The 14,180-nt window shown below is 55.5% G+C and overlaps 1 protein-coding gene across 2 annotated transcripts in view; it reads right to left on the bottom strand.

Annotated features, from left to right (window-relative positions):
* PDPK1 (3-phosphoinositide dependent protein kinase 1) overlaps positions 1 to 9,384 on the bottom strand; it is an 80,680-nt gene extending 71,296 nt beyond the window's left edge. The window contains exon 1 of one of the 2 annotated variants that reach the window (XM_032327581.1): positions 8,829 to 9,384. In XM_032327581.1, coding sequence (XP_032183472.1) covers positions 8,829 to 9,014 — 186 coding nt within the window. In that variant the 5' untranslated portion in view covers positions 9,015 to 9,384. Of the gene's footprint in view, positions 1 to 3,636; positions 3,803 to 8,828 lie in introns of those variants that run through there. The other variant, XM_032327582.1, reaches the window with a different exon arrangement.
* Positions 9,385 to 14,180: the final 4,796 nt, after the last annotated feature.

The following is a 14,180-nucleotide window of genomic DNA, read 5'->3' on the forward strand; positions in this document are numbered from 1 at the left end:
TTAATCTTGAAAAAATGCACTCTGCCTCTTGTTCGGCTAGAGACTGATACACCACTGGTTCTAAGTATTCAAACGATTTTTTAAAGGCTCTGGTAACAAACGTGAGCCAGTTAAACAAGACGGCACTGAGGAACAGGCCTGAACAACACATGTCCAAAACCTGGTTTCCACACCAACACTTCCTCCCCGGTGACCTGCCCTTTGAACCTGCCTTCAAAGCAGCTGCACTGCCCCACCATGGCCGGCTGTCATGCACAGGGCAGGCACAGAGCTCACACACATCGCCCGCGCCCTCGCACCTGCTGAGGGCATCATTTCTGCATCAAGTGTTCCTCAGCAGCGTGTGGAGCTCCAGCAAAGTCCATTTCCCGAGAAGCTACTCCTCAGGAACGGACAAAGTCTAGTGCCGGGGAAGGTTCTCCACACTCCAGCAACTCGGAGGGGACTGAGCTGCTCCCCCGTTTGTGCAGCTACTCCCCATTTATCACACCTCTGCTTGCACGCACCGGAACCCTACGTCAGGCGGCTCAGGGCACAAGGGCACTGAGTGAAGAGGATGACACGCTCAGGACCTACCTTTTCTTCGTCCTCCAAGCTCTGCTAAAGGAGCCCAGAGGCCAGGACCTGCTCTGAAGAGCTGCCCAGGACCGCTCTGTCGGCCCCACAGCTCGGAAAGCTGCCGCCGCTGCTGCTGCCATCCTTCCCACGAAACACTCAGAGAACAGCACCACCCTCCACTCCCATCTCTGAGTACAGGGACCTTGCTCTGCCGGCTCCCAAGTGCAGCAGGAGTGTCACAGGGACAGAAAAACATCACACCACGCAAGACTCAGGAGGAGCGGCCCAAAAAAGGAAGGTGGAAATCAGAACCCACTTCTTTCCATGTTCCGTATTTCCCCAGCCACCTTCCCGCACGGAGGCAGCCACCCTCGCAGAAGCCAGAGCCGCCCTACCTAGAGCGTGCCAGGGGCCGCTCTGCCTGATCTCCCGTTTTACCTTTCTCCGAATCTCTGCCCAGTCCTTGTTCCCCAAAGGGAGGATTCCAAGCCTCACCCGCTCAGAATATCAGCGCTCAAGCACAGATGGAGCGCAAACAGCTGCTTTCTGACAGCGTGAGGCCGAAACAGGCTCCAGGGGTCACAGAGTTCAGCCATCTGCCCGAAGAAATAAATAAGCGTGCTGTCCTCCCGTGTGAAGATGGCCCTCCTGCCTCCAGGGCAGCACAGTCCGCACATTCAGGCACAGCTCCCAGGGAAAACGTTCTGGGCAGTGGCACCAAGCACTTCCTCAAGCCAAATGCTGCACTGTGCTGCCCAGGAGACCCTCCCTCAGGACGCTCCTCCCATGGGGGGTTAGAGTGCTGCCCAGGCCAGCCGCCACTCAATGGAGGGTTCACACTAAGCAGATATGATACCTCCCCACATCCCAGCTTCCACACCTGTAAAATGGGAAGGACACTGACCTCACACAACACTGCTAACAAAATCAAGCAATACGGGGTGAGCTACCTGGACGTGTCTGCTTCCACAGTAAGTGCTCAAGAAATGGTTCCTCCAGTCTTTGGCCCACCTGAAAATCGGAGTAGACTAGACCGTTTTCACACTTCATTTGTACTGCTCCCCCTGTTGGCGGTACACGCTCAGAGAAATGGGAAAATTCAGTAATTGGGATGGGGGCTTCTCCACACAATGCCACCTTAAAAATCTAGATGCAGGGAGGTCTGGGTGGCTCAGTTGACCCAAGCCTTCAGCTTGGGTCACGATCTCAGGGTCCTGGGATTGAGTCCCACATCAGGCTCCCTGTTCAGCGGGGAGCCTGCTTCTCCCTCTGCCTGCTTCTCCCTCTGCTCGTGCGCCTGCACATGCACGCTCTGACAAGTAAATAAATATATATATGCAGGTACACACACACACATACACACATAAAATCTAGATGCAAACCCACTTGAACCATGCATATCTGTCTGCAGGTGAAAACCCAATACTGGGGGCACCTCCGCCATTCCTGAGGGGAAATATGGCAAATTCTTAAGCACGGAGGAAGGGGATCTAGCTGAAGACACAAAAGCCTTGTCCCTCTCACTTTCAGACAGGGAGATCTATCCTTTATAGTACGATTCATTTTCTCTCACTGGATTCCAGCATTTTTGCACCAAAAGGGTGACTTATGCAAAGAAACTCCAGATGTCCCAGGCCCATCATGTGGTACAACCAAGACCATGAGGAAATGTATTCTTTACCTCTTGCTATGACCTCCACCGAAGTACACACCTTGCACTCCAACAACATCGGTGTCTGAAACTTCATTTTACACACTTCCATGGCTGTCGTCACCCCCGGCCTCCACTGAGGCTCGCCAAGAAGCCCAATTCGTGTTTTTGCCTGTTAGCCCAGACACCCCAGGGTACAGCCACATGTCGCAACAGTCAAAGACGGCCCCTCCACCTTTCACCATTTTCTCAACCAAACAGGTCCCTCTTACACTCACTCCGAAGCGTCACCCACCTCTACAGTGTTCTTAGCCTGAAGTCTGAGGCTGAACTGCAGAAGGTTCAAGAACCGGCTAAATTAACTACAAAATACGGGGTAACTCAGCTTTTTTTCTCAGGAGAGGAGTTACACCTTCCACCAGATTCTCACAGGAGCTCAGACTCCCCAAAAGGATTAAGAACGACTACCACAAAGCTGTATACTGGAAAACACGGCGTCAGGTAAGCTTCCTGGATCTTCACTCACTTAAGCAATTTTGATTTGCCTTTTGAACCAAATTTTGCAAGCGGTGCCGACGTTCTTCCATCACCCACTTTCACAGTCGCGCCCGAGGTATAAATTCTGAAACCACCTTCGCGACTCCCAAACTCAAACACAGGGAAAACATCAGAACACCGAGGATACTTTTAGCAACAGAGAAAAAAACATGGAAACACTAACGATACTTTTAAGCAAAACGTTTCACCCAACAAGTGCTTTTCCTTTTTCTTTTTCCCCTGCAATCCCTCCTGCTGTCACGATCACTCGCCCCTCGGCAGCAGGTTCAAGTCCGACCTCCCACGGGCTTCACACACTCGATGTCACTGCTGGAGAAGAGCCCCAAGGCAGGAAAAGCACCCAGTGTCGCTCCGCCGGGCCGGGAAAGGAGGCTACCAGATCCCACCCTAACCGTGAATTTGCGGGAAGCCTGGAGCATCAGGTGCTCTGAGCAAGAACTCGTCCCTCCCGCTTCGCTTCGGTAGAGACAGTGGGACCCCGTTCCAGATGAAGGCCCAGGAAGGTTCCTCCGCAGACGGAACGAAAGCAAACCCCGGAGGCTCAGCTCCAGGCCGCGGCGAGCCGAAAACAAACTTTCCGAGCACTTCCACCGCAACAGGCCAGTGACACCTCCCCGGCTTCCCCCGCCCTCCGCGCGTCTGTCAGCGCCCCCGCCGGGCAGGCGCCCGTCGCGCCGGGGCCCGGGCTCCCCGTGGCGGCCGAGAAGCGCCCTCCCGAAGCCCGCGGTCCCCGGCCCGGCCACCCGGCCGCAGGTGAGGCGCCGCCCGGCCCTGGGGACGCAGGGCCGCCCCGCCTCGCCCGGCCCCGGCGGCCGCCGCGCTTGGCTTGGTGTCGGGCCGGCGCGCCCGGACGGCCGGCGCGCACTCACCAGCTGGCTGGTGGTCCTGGCCATGGGCCCCGCGACGGCGCGGGCGCCTCCCCCGCAGCTCTGCGCGGCTCGGCGCCTCCTCAGCGTCCTCCTCCCCGCGGCGGAGCCTCAGCAATGGCCGCCCTCATCCTGCGCCCGCCCCGCCGCCCGCCGCCCCCGGCGCCACCCCGCCCCCGCGCGACGTCGGGCGGGACTTCCGCCACCCTGCCGCCGCTCCCCGCGCCCATTGGCCGCGCCCGCCGTCGCTCCGCCGCGACTCGGCCGGCCTCGCCGGCGCCCCCGAGCCGCATTTCCGGGTTGGGGGACCAGCGGGCGGGAGCGGCCCGGCCCCGCCTCGGAGGGGGGGGGCGGCCCGCGCGAACCAATCCCGGGGCTGAAGGGCGGGGCCGGGTGGGAGCCGGGGGGCGGGGAGCGGGGAGCTGTCATCCCCGGAGCCCACAGGGGAAACTGAGGCTCGCTGGGGCCCGCGCTGGCCAAGGTCACGCCCCAGGCAGCGGAAGGGTCCCGCGCGTGGCTGGACCAGGAGCCGGGCTCTGCGCAAACACCGACAGGTGCAAGTCGGCTGCCTACGACAGGGACAGGTGCTCCCGGACAGAAACCGGGGCTGGCAGATCCCATTTGTAAGGCAGCACGGACACCTTCGGAGCTCTCTTCTTCGGTTATGGCCTCGTGGATTTTTCTGGTCGTCGTTACCATTGATGATGATGTCGAATTCTTTTTGTAGTTGTTAACGACGATGGTGGTGGTGCTGGTGTTCGCAGTTGTGGGGAAATATACATACAATTTACTTCCGTAACCATTCTAACATCTGCCATGTGTACAGCTGAGTGGCATGAAGTGCATTCGCACTGCTGTGCTACGACCACGCTGCTTTAAACAAAATCCCCATCATCTCTGCTAACTCAAGCTTGCATGCTTTTAAATAACCCTCTTTCTACTTCCGAAAGAAATACATGTTTTTTTTTTTTTAATGACAATTCAGACGGTACAGAGATTAGATAAACGAATCCATAAGCCCAGTAACTGGAATTAATTCTTGAACAGCCGTGATCTCTGCTAACATTGACCAAGCAATTACTTTTTTTTTTTTTTTTAAGCACTTAACTCTTACTAAATAATTTTCCTGCCTATGGGGCGCCTGGACGGCTCAAGTCTGTTAAGTGTCTGCCTTCGACTCCAGTCATGATCCCGGGGTTCCCACTCCCTGCTCAGCGGGGAGTGCGCTTCTGCTTCTCCCTCCTCTGCTCCCCCTGCTTGTGCTGTCTCTCTAATAAATAATAAAATCTTAAAACAAAACACAGAAAGAGAAGCATCCGTGCTAGTGTGGCCTGCTTTCAGGTGAGGAAGCTGAGGCATAGCGGGGTTCTGTAACTTGCTCTGGGTCTCACAGTGCCAGAACCAGTATCTTGATACCCATATGCCAGAGGCTATGCTTTGAGCATTAGGCTCTACAGCCTCTGCCTGTCCAAGCTTCCAGTCTTCTGTACACAGATGCACCTTGAACAACAGTAAAAAAGGTCAATATAACTCCTACTCCCCAAAAGGGCTTCTGCGGTTTTGATGCTTTTTTCACTTAGCCACGCATGGTCCTACACCCTGTACGGCTCTCCTGACATCTGGTCACTATCTTCCCCAGTGGCAAGGGTTGCAGAGGACTCCACTGGAGACACCCTATAACTTCTAGATCCACGCACTTGATCGAGCTCCCTCCAGACACTGAACTGGTCCTGGACTTCCTCCTTGTACACAAGGCCCCGCACTCAAATTCAGGCACACCTTTATTTATTTCCATGGGATAAATTCTCAGCAGATGGATCTGCTGGGTCAAAGTACAGGGATCCCTCTCGGCACTTCTGCTACAGGCTGCGAAATGCCAATTGCTTACCTCACTCCAGACACTAATCCTTAGTGAACGTAAAGACAAGGTCAAGATCGAGACCAGCTCTTACCACCATGCCAAGCCACATGGAACACTCAGGAACCCTGGGAACATTATCCTACATCATAATCCTTAGCACAGATTAAAAGTAGCACATCTGATTTTGCCCACAACTGCTCTGTGAGCGGCAGGCAGCTGTGACCAGTTCCCTCTTTCAAATGAGGGAACCGAGGCTTTCATGCCCTGCTTCCTCTCAGTCACAGAGTTTGCAGGTCACAGAGCACAGAACTCAAAACCAAGCCCCAACCAGCAGCCTGGGCCTGCTCTCAGCCACTGCACTCAAGTGCCTCCCAACAAACCCTTCTTTTGTGTTTACTGTAGTCCTCACAAAGCAATAACAACTTGTCCTCAGGGAACGCTAACCATTTTTAAAGATTTATCTTAATTCTCATCACAACCCTACCAGATACTTAGTATTTATTACCATCTTACATGGGAAATTTGCCACACCATACACCAAATGAAATTGTAAATACACAGCTTTAGATTCTAAAAGTAATGTATCTATATTTATGTATACACACACACACACACACACACACACACACACACACAAAGAGCAACCTTTTTCAGAAAGTTACTAATGGATGTGCGCCACGAAATGACAGTTGTAAACCAACAAAGACGATGACTTGAGATCCGGGAAACAAGAAGGAACAAAACACGCAGGAAGGTGATGAAGGGGAAGTCCTAGGGTGTGTCCACTCAGCAAGGATGGGTTCGGTCTCCCCTCCGTGCCAAGCACTGTGCTAGACCTTGACAATTCCCTGGCAAGCAAAACACAGAAATCTCTGAAACGCTGAAGCCACAGGCCAGAGGCAGGGTTGGTGAGACAAATAAGCAAATGTTGGGGGAGGTTAGAAGTCAGTGAGTGCTGTGGGGAAGAAAGAAATCAGCATGGACTCAGGAGTGCCTGGGGGAAAGGTGCAATTCTAAACGGATAATGAGGAGAAATCCTGGGATAAGAACAGGGAGCACACAGACCCAAGGGAACCAGGCCTTGGAGGGCTCCAGAAAGATGCTGAAAATGATAGATCCTCTCATGGCTTCCGCCACATAAAAAACTAAATTAAGAAGCCAATAGAGAGGGGCACCTGGGTGGCTCAGTGGGTTGAAGCCTCTGCCTTCGGCTCGGGTCGTGGTCCCAGGTTCCTGGGATCAAGCCCCACATCGGGCTCTCTGCTCAGCAGGGGGCCTGCTTCCTCCTCTCTCTGCCTGCCTCTCTGCCTACTTGTGATCTCTGTCTGTCAAGTAAATAAATAAAATCTAAAAAATATAATAATAAATAAAAAGCCAACAGAGAGACAGGAAAACTCCAGAGGAAGAGTCCTATCAGGGAGGAAGCAAAGTCACCATTCGTTCTCAGCTGTGAGGGATACTCACAGTCATAAAACAGGAGTACAGATTAATCATTGTCTGCCTCAGAAAGACCCAGAGAAGAGAAGGGGCATGAGACAGCTGAATCCTCACCTCTACTAATAGACAGGCAAGAGAAAACAGCTGGAAGTGATGGTCCACACATAAAGGGGCAGAGTATTTGCTAGCCAGATAGACGTACACAGCAGGAAGAACACTTAAACCAGGAATAAGTGCAATATGAGTAAGGGGAGGTGAGGGGCTGCTGTTCTGCATTACAAGCCTTTTTATTTTTATTTTACTTTTTAAAACATTTTTATTCTTATTTATTCAAGAGAGAGAGAGAGAGAGATGGAGGGAGGGCACACAATCAGGGGGAGCAGCAGAGGCAGCGGGAGAAGCTGACTCCCCACTGAGCAGGGAGCATGATACAGGGCTCGAATCCCAGGACCCTGAGATCATGACCTGAGCTGAAGGGAGACAATTAACCAACAGAGCCACCCAGGCGCCCCTACAAGCCTTTTTAGATTTGGCTTCTTAGACAGTGACGCAAATAAAAATAAAATGGGTGTATCTTCTTCATGGAGATTTTAAGCTCTCAATCACGAAGGTAAAACTGAGCAAGAATGTTGGTGACGACGATGCTTAAACGCGAAGCAAATAACAAAAGAGAAAAAGAAAAAAAAGAACCACACGATCAACAAAAGAAACGGTAAAATAAATCATGATATGTTCATCCTGGAGAATTCAACGCAGCTACTGGAAAGAAGGGGGTAAAGGTCTAATGGAGAGAGTGAAGGTAAAGAAGCAAGTCACAGGGACGCCTGGGTGGCTCAGTTGGTTGGACGACTGCTTTCGGCTCAGGTCATGATCCTGGAGTCCCGGGATCGAGTCCCGCATCAGGCTCCCAGCTCCATGGGGAGTCTGCTTCTCTCTCTGACCTTCTCCTCGCTCATGCTCTCTCTCACTGTCTCTCTCTCAAGTAAATAAATAAAATCTTTAAAAAAAAAAAAAAAAAAAGAAGCAAGTCACAGAATATGGGGCGCCGGGGTGGCTCAGTGGGTTAAGCCTCTACCTTTGGCTCAGATCATGATCTCAAGGTCCTGGGATCTGGCTCTGTGCTCAGCAGGGAGCCTGCTTCCTGTCCCCCCGCCCCCACCCCCGCCTGCTGGTCTGCCTACTTGGGATCTTTCAAATAAATAAATAAAATCTTAAAAAAAAAATGAATATAAACCGAGGTCTTTAGCTTTTCTTTTTCTTTTTTTTTTAAAGATTTTATTTATTATTTATTTGACAGACAGAGATAGCAAGTAGGCAGAGAGGCAGGCAGAGAGAGAGGAAGGGAAGCAGGCTCCCTACTGAGCAGAGAGCCCGATGCGATGCGGGGCTCCATCCCAGGACCCTGGGATCATGACCTGAGCCGAAGGCAGAGGCTTTAACCCACTGAGCCACCCAGGTGCCCCTAGCTTTTCTTTCTCTCTCTCTCTTTCTTTCTTTTTTTTTTTTTTTTTTTAGGGTCAGTCACACCAAAGCATGACCATGTAGTTCTCTTTGGGAATTCAAAGAGCTATAGGGGCGGGGAGCATGAGGGACAAGTTCCTGGAGAATGCTAGAGCCCCTGGAGCAGCAGGTGGGGCAAGCATCCTCTGCGGCGAGAGGGGCATGGGGCCCTGCGGAGAGGACCTGAGCAGCCAGCCAGGGGCAGGACACGGAGCCCAAGTCCAAAGAGCAACAAAGACAATACTCATTTCTCATGGGGCCTTGATGGCAGCTGGTGGGCAAGTCACAGGCCGGGCCAGGCCACCCCTCTCACCTAGCGCGAAGCAGGGCACCCCTGCCATGGTTCAGGTCTGGCTGCCGATCCCAGGACAGCAGGCAGGAGGGGACATAGACTCACCTGGCCCCCCACAGCACTCTGGCTGGCAGGAGAGGAACGGCGGCCAGCCCCTGACTCTTCCCTCTCCCTTCCCTCCCCAGGGCTTCTGTCCCCATGGAAGGGTGACCCCAGGCCAAGAATGCGATGCTCGGCTTGGCATTGTGAGGTCATTTCCACCCCAGGAGGAACGGGGATGCCCAGAACCATCCTGGGAAGGGCCGGGAGGCTGCCATTCACACAGGGCTATGTGGGGGGAGGGGAGCGCCAGGTTCCATCCCCATGGCCTGGCGCATTTCACCAGGCGCCTCACTTACTTCTATAACCCGTGGCAGGAGGGAGGAAAGCCTGGTTCAGAGGCGATCGAAGCTGCCCGGCATCACTCGGCGAGTGTGTTAGCAAGCTAGTCCTGTGCAACAATTATCCCCCAACTCAGAGACATTAAGCAACAGACCTTTACAATCTCCTGGTTTTTGTGGGTCAGGAGCAGGAGCAGCCTCGTTGGGTGCTTCCGGCCGAGGATCTCTCAGGAATTGAAGGTAGCAAAAGCTGAGTCATCTAAAGGCTTGACTTTAGATGGGGGGGGGGCACCTGGGGGTCTCAGTCCACGAAGCATCCAACTCTTAGCTCAAGTGGTGATCTCAGTGTCCTGGGATTGAGCCCTGCATGGGGCGTTCAGCATGGAACCTGTTTGGGCTTCTCCCTCTCCCTCTGCCCCTCCCCTCGAGCCCATGCTTGGTGCTCTGGCTGCTCTCTCGCTCCCAATTCAATCAATCAGATCTTAAAAATTAATAAAAGACTTGGCTAGGTTAGGAAGAATCCCTTCCGAGGTGGTCCATTCACTCAGACGCTGATGGAGGTCCCAGCTTCTCACCAAGGGGGTCTCTCCACAGCTTTCTGAGTACCCTCATGCCACAGCAGCCAGCTTTCCCTGAAGCGAACGATTCCAGAGCAAAACAGCACACCCGACAAAGGACCTGCAATGACTTTTATTATAAGTTTTCAGTTTTAGTTTTTCTTACTATTTGTTTTTAAAGAGACTTTATGCCCCATGTGGCACTTGAACTAATGACCCTGAGATCAAGAGGCACATACTCTACAAACTGAGCCAGCCAGGTACCCCTGCAATGATTTTTATACCCTAGTTTCTGAACAGCCCCAGCACTGCTTCTAGCCCATTCTCCCAATTGCACAAGAGCATCCGGCACCAGGGGGGGGGGGGGGGGGCGGGGGGGGGGGACTAACTGCCCTGGGTGTGGACGCCCGGAGGTGGGATTGCTGGGGGCTGTCTTCAAGACAGCTATCTTCAGAAAGCGGCATCAAATCTCAGGCGAGTAAACCTCCTTCCCTAAATCTTAACCTTCCCAGCCCAACTCCAAAAACTGATCAAAATCCCAAAGACTGAAAACATCCAGTGTTGATAAGCATGTTAGAGAAACGAGCCCCTTCATACACTGATGGTAGGGATGTAGTATCTCCCTTCCACCCAGGCAGTAGGGAGCCATGACCCAGGCCCCTCCATCTGGAAGAGGTGGTAGGAGAACACCAGACCCGCCAGAAATGACCGCACCCTGTTCACCCAACCTGGGAATATGCTACATCCCATAGAAAGGGAGCATGACAGCTGCCCATAAGCTGACCTGAACAGAGGCCGATTATCCAGGATCATCCAGCTCGGCCCACTGTAATCACAAGGGTCCTTAAAAGATAGAAGAGAAAGAAAGAGTCAGAGCCTTAACAAGGCAACACAAACTGCACGACTGGCCAGCATGAGCTTTAAAAACAGGAGACCCTGAGACAACCAGTGTGGGCAGCATCTGGGAGCTGGGAACAGAAGATTCTCCCCCCCCCCCCACCAAGAACCTCCAGAGGAACAAGGCTCTGCCACCCCTTTGATTTCAGCACCCTGAAACCTATTTCTGACTCCCACCTCCAAAGCTATAAATGTGTTCTTTTGAACCCCTAATTTGCAGTAATTTGTTACAGGAACACCAGAAAACGAATGCGGTAGGCCCTCCTGTGATCCCCAGAAACCCAGAACCCAAAGAGCCTAAAGAAGTGCCCACACCGGGTCCCCTCCTGCCTTCTAGACCGGCTGGACCATCTGGGGCCCTAGGGCTCCCTGCCTGTCACTCCATGGTCCCTCCTCCTGGGGGCAGCGTGGGCGGTTGGTGGGGTGGGGTGGGTAGGAGCCCAAGTGGTCCACGGTGGGATCTGGTTAACGTTATGAAACATCCATCCTACAGAACACTGGGGACCTTGTTCAAGTAGAGACATTTCCCCGTGTCCCCGCCCAGGCAGCTTTCCGTTTCAGGCTGCTTAACTAAAAAGTAGTTACCAGCAGAGCAGTATCACCACTACAATTCCAGGTGATGAAACAAATCAAGACATAAACATAGGACAAGGTAAAGGACCACACCAAGCTCTTCACGGTGGGGGAGTGGGGGAGGCAGGCAAGACCCAGAGAAGGCAATCGCCCTGGGCACGAGGCTGCCGCCCACCCTGGCGCTGCCTGGGGACGACAGGAGGCCAAGGGAGGAGACCGCCCTCGGCCTACCTTGCCGGTGCCACACCCCCTGCTATACCTCCCGCACCCCGACACCGGTCACGCTCCGAGCTGGTGCGAGGCCAGGAGAGGCAGTGTAAGGGGGCCAGAGGGCAGCCCCACACCCAACTCCCAAACGCCAACGAGGGCGGGGCGGGGAAAGGAGGCTTGGGGCGCAAGAGAGGCAGAGGCCCGCGATGGGAAGGAGGGAGGGGCGCGGAGGGCCGGAAGGAGGGCACAGAGGCAGACGGACGCTCCGGGGCGCAGTGGCGTCCGCAGCAAGCGAGGATGCCAGGCCCCCGGCTCCCCTGCGCCCGCCGGGCCCCGCGTCCCAGGACTCCCGGCTCCGGGCCGGTCCCCAAATCCCGAACTGGGTCAGGGGCGGATGCGCGCCCCAGCTGCTCCGCCGCGGCGTGTCCGCGCGCACGCCCGTCCTGATTGGCCCCAGCAAGGGCCCGCCCCCAGCAGCAAACCGCATCCACGCACCGCAGCTCTTACCGGACCTGCGGGTCCACTTGAACCCGGCGCCTGGGCCGCAAGCCCGCCCGGCGATGGGGAGACTCGGGCCGGATTCACCGCGCCCAGCGCACCGCGGTAGATACTGTCTTCCCCCTCCACTCGCCTCCCCAAGCCGGCTTCTCCGGTCTGGACCACCAAGATCCTCCGCACGAATCAGCGCCCGAACGCTGCGCCCTGGAGCCTACGGGGCGCGTCAACCCGATAAAGAGCCCGAGGCTTCGAAAGGGACGACTCAGCGCCTGGCCTCGAACCCTGGCACTTGGCGCACTCGGTGGGGGGGAGGGGGGTCTGCAAGGGACGCCTCCGCGGCTCCCAGGCACGGCCGCCAGGGGGCCCTCGCCCCACTCCCAGGAGCCGCGACGCGCCGGCCGCTGCACAGGGTCCCCCGGCTCACGGACAGCAGAGCAAGCCGCGAAGGTGCGGGCTGCACGCCAGGTCACCTCCCCGAGGATCCCACCTCAGTGGAAGTCACCCCCGCCCACCAGTAACTCAGGCACAGCCCTGGCAGCCCACTGTCCACCCACACCAGAGCACGCCTTGCCCTCCGCTTCAACTGTCTCCAGACCCCGCCCCCCACCTGCCCCGCTACAGCCCTACCCCCGAGTCTTCTTGCCAGGGGTCTAGCTTAGAATGGCAGCACACCTTCTGTTTGAAACCCCGCAGACTCAAGACTCAGAAGTGGAATGGGCGCTGGCAGGCTGGGGGAGCAGGGACAGGGGTGGAACTTTGTGGTAACAGAGCTGCTCTTAGGAGCAGCTAAGTCAGGCAAGTGGTGCAGAAGACTGCACCCCTTCCCCAGGAGGGTGACTGGAGATCCCCTCCACCACACCAAGCCTGTGCCATTGGAACGGAGTGGGGTAGTTTACCCCTGCCTGGAGCGCTCTTCCCAACCAGCATGGTGCCTCACCCCTGCGACCCCGCGTTCAACCAGCCCTTCCCACCTCTTCCACCCAGGGAGGCAGCCTGTAAGGGAGGGCCCCAGAGTAGAGCAGCCAGGACAAACCCAAGCTCTGGAGCTCACTAGCTCTGCAGTCGGGTGCCCCCTTGCCCACCTGAGAATGGGGATGACACACCGGAAACTCTTTTAGATATCTGGCACGAAAGAATGGGGTCACGCTGCTAGTGCATGTAGAGTCAGGCCTAGCCCCAAAAAAGACAAGTGCTGCTGCTCAGCTTTTGGATGTGTTTTTGGAGACCTTCATTTGCTCCCTCCAACCAGGGCAGCCCCAGTAGTCCAGTGCGGTGCTGCCCCTGGGTCCTGGGAGCAGGTGGTTGCCTTACAGGAGCTGTCCGTCACCTGCTAGGCCTAGGATGTCCCTGCACTCCTCGGGCATCTCCTGACCCTTGCCTCATGGCGATGGTTCTTCCCAAGCTGCTCAGCCTCAAACACAGCTGGGAACTGTGTCCATTTTTGTCACTTTGGACCCGGACACACTTCCTGTAGAGGGCTCTGGGGCAGAGGAGGGGAATGGTGGCCAAGCCACATAGCACAGTGTCCTGGAACACTTGGCTTCAACTTCCTATTCCAAGGACTGCAGCCATGAGAAAGAGGGAAGGGGCCGCCCACCCCAGCAGACAATGGGGGAGAAAGTCAATCCCGATCTGGGGCTACACCAACCCCTGCCCTCCGAGTGCCATGTCACGGCTGTCCTCAGGACCTGCATGGCTCCCCAAAGCTGTCCTACCCAGGGAATGTGACAGCCCACGCTCCCAACATGGGGGCACCACTGCCAGGACCGAAGGGACATGGAAAGCTGCGGGATGACACTAACGGGCAAACAGGTGCAGGGCTCGGGACACTGGTGACGCCCAACCTGCCCACCAACACCAGGCAGGGTCCCCCCAAGCTGTGTAACCACCACGGTGCAAACAGGTCTTTCATGTCAACCCAGAAGTTGAGTCAGAATAGGCTGTTCAGAAAAAAACGCCAAAAGAAGTGAAGCCCTGATTATCGCAAGGGCTCAAAGAGGTAGGGCTGCGGGCTGGGCAAGCAGTAGCAGCCAGCATGGGCTCAGGCGCCCTGGGCCACTGCTTCCTGCACTTACCGCCAGGCAAAGTGGGGTCCTGAAGCTAGCACGGATTCCTCCTGAAGGCTGGGAGGAGCCCCTGGCACTGTGCCCACACCCAGCACTACGGCCCCAGGCCCCGACTTTGCTGCCCAACTCACGGGTGCAGAGTGAGTCCTTGGGACTTTGTCACACAGCAGCCTTCTGAGACCTCCACGCCGCCCACCCGAAGCCCCCCCACACCCAGCTCCTCCCAGCCCAGGCTACTAACTCAGCTCCACAATCAGTTCTCTCCTTGTTTAAAAT

This window comes from Mustela erminea, chromosome 20, assembly GCF_009829155.1.
Source record: "Mustela erminea isolate mMusErm1 chromosome 20, mMusErm1.Pri, whole genome shotgun sequence".
In the NCBI taxonomy this organism is placed as follows: Eukaryota; Metazoa; Chordata; class Mammalia; order Carnivora; family Mustelidae; genus Mustela; species Mustela erminea.